The sequence below is a fragment of the Oreochromis niloticus genome, linkage group LG10 (assembly GCF_001858045.2).
Source record: "Oreochromis niloticus isolate F11D_XX linkage group LG10, O_niloticus_UMD_NMBU, whole genome shotgun sequence".
Lineage (NCBI taxonomy): Eukaryota > Metazoa > Chordata > Actinopteri > Cichliformes > Cichlidae > Oreochromis > Oreochromis niloticus.
The window spans coordinates 22,886,542-22,892,541 of record NC_031975.2 but is presented as its reverse complement, the minus strand read 5'-3'; the positions used below and the strand labels follow the sequence as shown (position 1 = coordinate 22,892,541).

General features: G+C 39.0%; 1 protein-coding gene across 1 annotated transcript; it reads left to right on the top strand.

Annotated features, from left to right (window-relative positions):
* The first annotated feature begins 977 nt into the window (after positions 1–977).
* Positions 978–3,709, top strand: cdkn2aipnl (CDKN2A interacting protein N-terminal like). Its single transcript, XM_003451440.5, has 3 exons — positions 978–1,227; positions 3,126–3,231; positions 3,343–3,709. The coding sequence occupies exons 1-3, from the start codon at positions 1,016–1,018 to the stop codon at positions 3,349–3,351; spliced, it is 327 nt and encodes a 108-aa protein (XP_003451488.2). The 5' UTR covers positions 978–1,015; the 3' UTR covers positions 3,352–3,709.
* Positions 3,710–6,000: the final 2,291 nt, after the last annotated feature.

The following is a 6,000-nucleotide window of genomic DNA, read 5'->3' as shown; positions in this document are numbered from 1 at the left end:
TTATATTATATATAATAAAATGTTTTTAAATATGTGTACATGGCAAGGCTACATTTACTAAGCCATGTCAAATTCTGTTTTTGCTCTTGTTGTTTTTGATTTTAGTTGTTACAGTATAATTTACTATATTATTACTTAATTACAAAAATCTGGAATAAATAAATAAATGCAGGAATTGAAACATGAGGTATAAAGGTGTCCTGTATCTGACCTTGAGGCAGAATGACTGAATACATGTAAGAGAAAGCTCTCTAGATTACCTGAGAGGGCTAACAATTACTGTGCATTACTGCCTGACTGTAGAGGGCCAAGAGTCCCAGAATGCAATAAATAAATATAAAATCAAACAATTAATTAAATGCATCGATAACAAATTTTAATTTGAAATAAACTTTGATAACTTGCCAGAGTGGTTATAAAACTGTATATATTTTAAAAGAACACAGGTAATTACATCTCTTTTTTTTCATTGTAAATACTAATCACCTGATGTCATCAGTTATGCTGCTGGCGCACTGTAAGCTGTGTCTTCTGCCCTCAGAAGTCTGGACTTCTGAGTGTACTTGCCAAGTGGGAAGTAACAAGTGTGCAAGTACAAACTCTGTGTACTTGTCACTGAGAAACACCCACTGAAAGAAACAACTCCACACCAAAACAGTGGGTTTAACTAGATCGGCTTTAGCCCCACTCCCCGAGGTGACGTTGACACAATAAATTCATGAACCATAAAATAATCAATTAAATGGTAAAATAATAAAATTAATTTTTTTAAATAAAATGAATTTATATGTTAATTTATTAATTAATTATTTCTTAATTATTGCACTCCATAGTATCTCTGAAGCACACTGCATATGAAATATTGAGAGTTCCTGTTCACATTTGGATGTAAACCACCGCTCTGCTCCACCACTGCGTGGCGCTGTGTAAAACAAGCAGGGCTGTAAGACGACTTCAAAGACCCGCTTGAAAGGACAGGAAGTCGCTTTTGTTGTCTTGGCCGAGGGAGAGCAAGATGTCTTCCCTGGACGTTCAGGATTTTATCCAACAAAACAGAGCTGTGGCCGAGCAGGTGGAGACATACAGAGGCTACTGGGAGAGCGACAAGCACTGGGAGCCCAGGCGGGAGTTCATCCTGCGGAACTTGAACGACTTTGAAGACTCGCAGCTGGACCACCTGCTCTCCCTCTCCATGGTGTGGGCCAACAACGTCTTCCTCGGCTGTCGGTGGGTAAACACAGCGTGCTTTCATGCCTCTAATTAAAGCCTGCTGACGGACACTTTTTCTAAGACAGCCGCTCCACAGCTCCCACAGCCCGGGATGACTAACCACTGTTTTTAAGTTTCGTCTTCCTTATTAAACAGACTAAAGGGTTGCTAAAGGGTAACAACCAGTGTTCTCTTTTCTCTGAAATTATTAGTTTGATTTTAGATATAGTATTTACTTACTTACTTATTATTATTGTTGTTGTTCCTGCTGCTTACTTACTATTTATTTACAAACTATTTAGAGATTTAGAGTTTATTGTTTATAGTGAGGTTTATTTTCCGCTGGTGGGCTCGCTGCTGCCCCCTGCAGCACTGGAGTCGTCTGCATCAGCTGCAATGCTACTCTGCTACATTTGCTGCAGATGATGCTGAGTTTGTAAAGATTTGTAAAGATGTCCTGCTGGATAAATTACGTGGTTATACTTTTTTTTTAATGGCCCTAAAATTCCTTTTTCTCTATTATGGTTCAGGGAAAAAATATAATGTATGTATAATGGAAATATCAATGCAATATTGCATTTATATCAGTATATCAGATGTTTGTGCCTGCTACTGGACAACATCCAGTCTTTCTTCACTGGAAAAACAGTCTTTGGTTATCAAGTGGGTCTCTGTCTTTGTTTTCAATTTTACCCTATTTTTGTTACTGTTTGTGGTGGCACCTTATGTTTTTATATATGGTGTATATGGTAAAAATTCTGCTACATAAGAAATTGAAACCCTAAGATTTAGCGATCCTCTAACCTCAAGCACTTGGCCAAAGTTGAGGGGGAAATCTGCCCTTAAAAATCTCCTCTGACTGTTTGCAGTGTGAGTCCAAGGAGAAATAAAAGGACACAGTGTTGTGAAAAACTATTTAAAATGAGAAGTGATTTCTTGATTCAAAAGGTCTGGTAGTATTCAGGTCTGGGTAACCCACATAAGTTCCTCATCCATTGGACCCTCACTCTCCAAACTCATGTTGAGACTGTGCGGGCAGATATAGCTAACCTTGCAACAGCAATCCCAGAGAAGCTAGACTACCTGTGCAATGTGAATGGGCTTCATGGTTCTGCCTCACGCTACTAGCAATTACATGGATGTTAGCAAAAAGCAGAACTAGGGTGGGCTGTCTTTTTGTTGCCTCTCCAGTGCACATGTCACTTTATTTTGCAACAAAGCAGGTTTCTTCTTCCTGACCAGATTGATTTACTGACATTTGTGATATACTGTGATTATGAAATGTATGCCTGACTTGATATGAATGTTTTGGACTCTTAGACAGAATCGTTTTTTTTGTTTTTCCAGTTATTTAAAAAAAAAAATCTTTATTTTTTGTTACACACCAAACAACTTAACAGATCGACTTGTCATTGTAGTAATCTGTAATTGCAGCCACTGGGGTCTGCGACTGGTATTAGCTTTTGGACAGCAATAAACCCACAAAATTGGATTTTCATTTCAGTGAGTTTGAGGGCACTCGAGGAGCAGCGCTGGCTGTTGAAGTGCATATTGGATGGCTTCTGTGATTACACCTTCTAAAAGACATTAACCCTCGGAATTGGTATAGGGTGCAATCATGCAAAAATGGCAGATAAAAGGATATCACTATTTCGTCATCCATAAGTTTGCACTCAAATGTGAATCAGAAGCAGGACTAAATTTCATTTATATGAAGGGAAATGTGTAGGAGGTGAAGAAATCATTCACATTTGTTAACTTTATCGAAGAATAAACAATTCTTCTCTTACCAGTATTATAGTTTTCTGTTGTTCAGTGATGTTATTTTCCCAGTGCACTATATTCTTACAGAAGAATATAAAGCACACAGATGAGTTACGGTTTAATGAAGTGTTATGTCTCATAATCGATGGCAGGTATAGCACAGAGCTGCTGGAAAAAGTGAAGGAAATGGCTGAAGGCATCGTAGTGGAGGACGCGCCGGTCTTCAAGACGAGAGATGAGATCGTTAAGAAGCAACAGGTATGTCTGTGAACACACACACACACACACACACACACACACACACACACACACACACACATACAGCTATAATGACAGTCTTTGTTAATGGATCTCTCTGCTCTGTCACAGGGTCGATGACTGGACCAGTCATGCTGGATCAACACAGACTGGATTCAGCTTTTATCAAGTCAGACTGTTTGGTTTTTAAAAAAAATTTTTTTAATAGTTTTACAATCCTGGTGTTTTTAATAGTCGTGAGGAGTTCAGACATCAAAAGACATTTTTATTTTGAGCGAAAAAACTGGCCTCTTCAGACTTTTAGCCTTTTTATTTGTGCACAAACAGCAGTGGTGTCTGCGGGAGTTTGTGAGCCCCACTGCTCAAGTATTTCAATCAGTTTAACTTTTTTAAAACATGTGTTTTTTAAATGTAACTTCAAACTAAAGATGACACTGATGTTCTTGTCTGAAGCACAATAAAGAACTTGTTTTTATCATTTTTGTGTTGTCATTGCTGTCTGTGCCCCCTCCTGGTCACATTGTTTCAACTACATTATGGAGCCACTCCATAGTTAATCATACACGGCAATAAAATACAAATACTACTACTTATAACTATGTCTGCTCAACGAGCTCCGACATGTAGAAAAGTGAACTTTAGTTAAAAGTAAAGCTACAGAGGTTAACATAAAAGCTGTTAACTTACTCTGGCACGGTGTGTTGGCAGCTGTCCTATTTTACATGGCAGCAATACCTGCAGCAAGCAGGGGTGACTTTAAAGGGTGCACTAGACCATATTTACTTCAAAGCTTTAGCAATATATTTTGCAGATTTCTCTAAATACATTTAATCAATATAATGTTTCAAAATATGAAATAAAAGTATAAAAAATAAAAATATGAAAATAAAAGCTTTTTTGGAGACCAGTGAAAATATAGGTCAGTAAAACTCTTGAGCAGCTGGCCTGGGGCTGTGAGGCTGGACACTCAATTATTATTAACATTAATTATTAACATGTGCGCCGTCAGAACGTCTGTTTTCTTCAGCAGGAAGCGTTGCAAAAGCACAGGGCAAGCCTCAGCTTTGAGAATGCTGATATGACTGCTTCGCTTCATTGCAACCACCACATTCTCCTTTAAAGGCTTACAGACACTCATACCAAGTGATTCACAAGCAAAGTTAAACACGCAGACATGCACTCAACAAACTGACTTCATCCCACAGATTCAATACTGTGAGAACTGTTTTTTAGTTCTACTAATATAAGAAAGCTTCCCAAGGGACTTTTTCACCTTAAGCCACAGTTTAGTGGCTTAACATTAACATTTTTGGACATTACTGTACTTGTGATTCATTTCTGCATTTAATAAAATTGATTTAATTGCCACACAAATACAATGAATGGATTTAGTTTTTGGCAATATTTACTATTGCTCATTAATAACAGTACATCTTATAGATTAATCAATCACTGCAGTACTAATCTCAAGTTTTGACGAAGCTTGCATTGATTTTGGGACGAGAAGCGTAAAGACAGAGGCTCAGCAAACATCAGTTTTCAGTTTCAGTTTTCAGTTTTATTTGTCATATGCAAGTTAGCACAGGGTCAACATCGCAATGAAATGTGTTTGACGAGCAGCGGTCTCTCAGCAGCATGATACAGTAGGAAAAAATATAATAAAATATAATATAATAAAATAAAATAACAGATAGAAAAATAGTAAAGAACAAAATATTAGAGAGACATGGTAAAAGAGAAAAGATGACTAAATATATATGTATCTATAAATATAAATATATGTACACTAGTGATTAAATAAGAAAATCTTGAAAAGAAATATGACGGGAGGGCAGATGGGATATTGCACAGGAATGAGCAGCAGAAATTTACAGTATTGCACTTTTTAAATATAAATTACAATAACAATAAAGTGAAGTGACCAGTGCAGATTAATCAGAGTACTTGTGAAGCTGCAGGGTAGCTTCTGAGTGCTGTGTTGTGTGTGTTTAAGTGTTGTGGTTGAGGTGTCGTATGGCTTGATGGTAGAAACTGTTTTTAAGTCTTGTAGTCCGAGCAGACAGACTCCTGTAACGTCTGCCAGATGGTAACAAGGAGAACAGCTGATGTGCTGGGTGGCTGTGGTCCTTGATGATGCTGTGTGCTTTACGGAGGCATCGCTGGTGATAAATGTCCTGAATGGCAGGAAGCCTCGTGCCAGTGATGTGCTCTGCTGCCTTCACCACCCTCTGTAGTGATCTACGGCTGCCGGCAGAGCAGCTTCCGTACCAAACTGTGATGCAGCTCGTCAGCAAGCTCTCAATTGCACACCTGTAGAAATTTGAGATGATGCTGGCGTTCATGCCAAACCTCCTCAGCCTCCTCAGGAAGTAAAGCCGCTGGCGAGCTTTCCTGATAGCAGTGTCTGTGTGAAGGGTCCAGGAGAAGTCCTCAGTGATGTTGACTCCAAGGAACTTGAAGCTGCTGACCCTTTCGACCTTGACACCGTTGATGTGGATGGGCTGGTGTTCCCTGACTGGTCGTTTCCGGTAGTCCACTATCATTTCTCTAGTTTTGCTGATGTTGAGAGTCAGGTTATTTTCCAGGCACCACTCGTACAGTGCCATCACCTCCTCTCTATAGGCCGTCTCATCGTTGTCTGTGATGAGGCCTATGATGGTTGTGTCATCAGCAAACTTGATGATGATGTTGGACTCATGTTTAGCAACACAGTCGTGTGTGAACAGGGAATATAGGAGGGGGCTAAGCACACAACCCTGGGGCGTACCT

Excerpts from the sequence above, each read along its gene's own strand:
- cdkn2aipnl (XM_003451440.5), top strand. The coding sequence starts at position 1,016 with ATGTCTTCCCTGGACGTTCAGGATTTTATCCAACAAAACAGAGCTGTG. Across the intron at positions 1,228-3,125 it reads AACGTCTTCCTCGGCTGTCG|GTATAGCACAGAGCTGCTGG; the intron begins GTGGGTAAACAC and ends AATCGATGGCAG.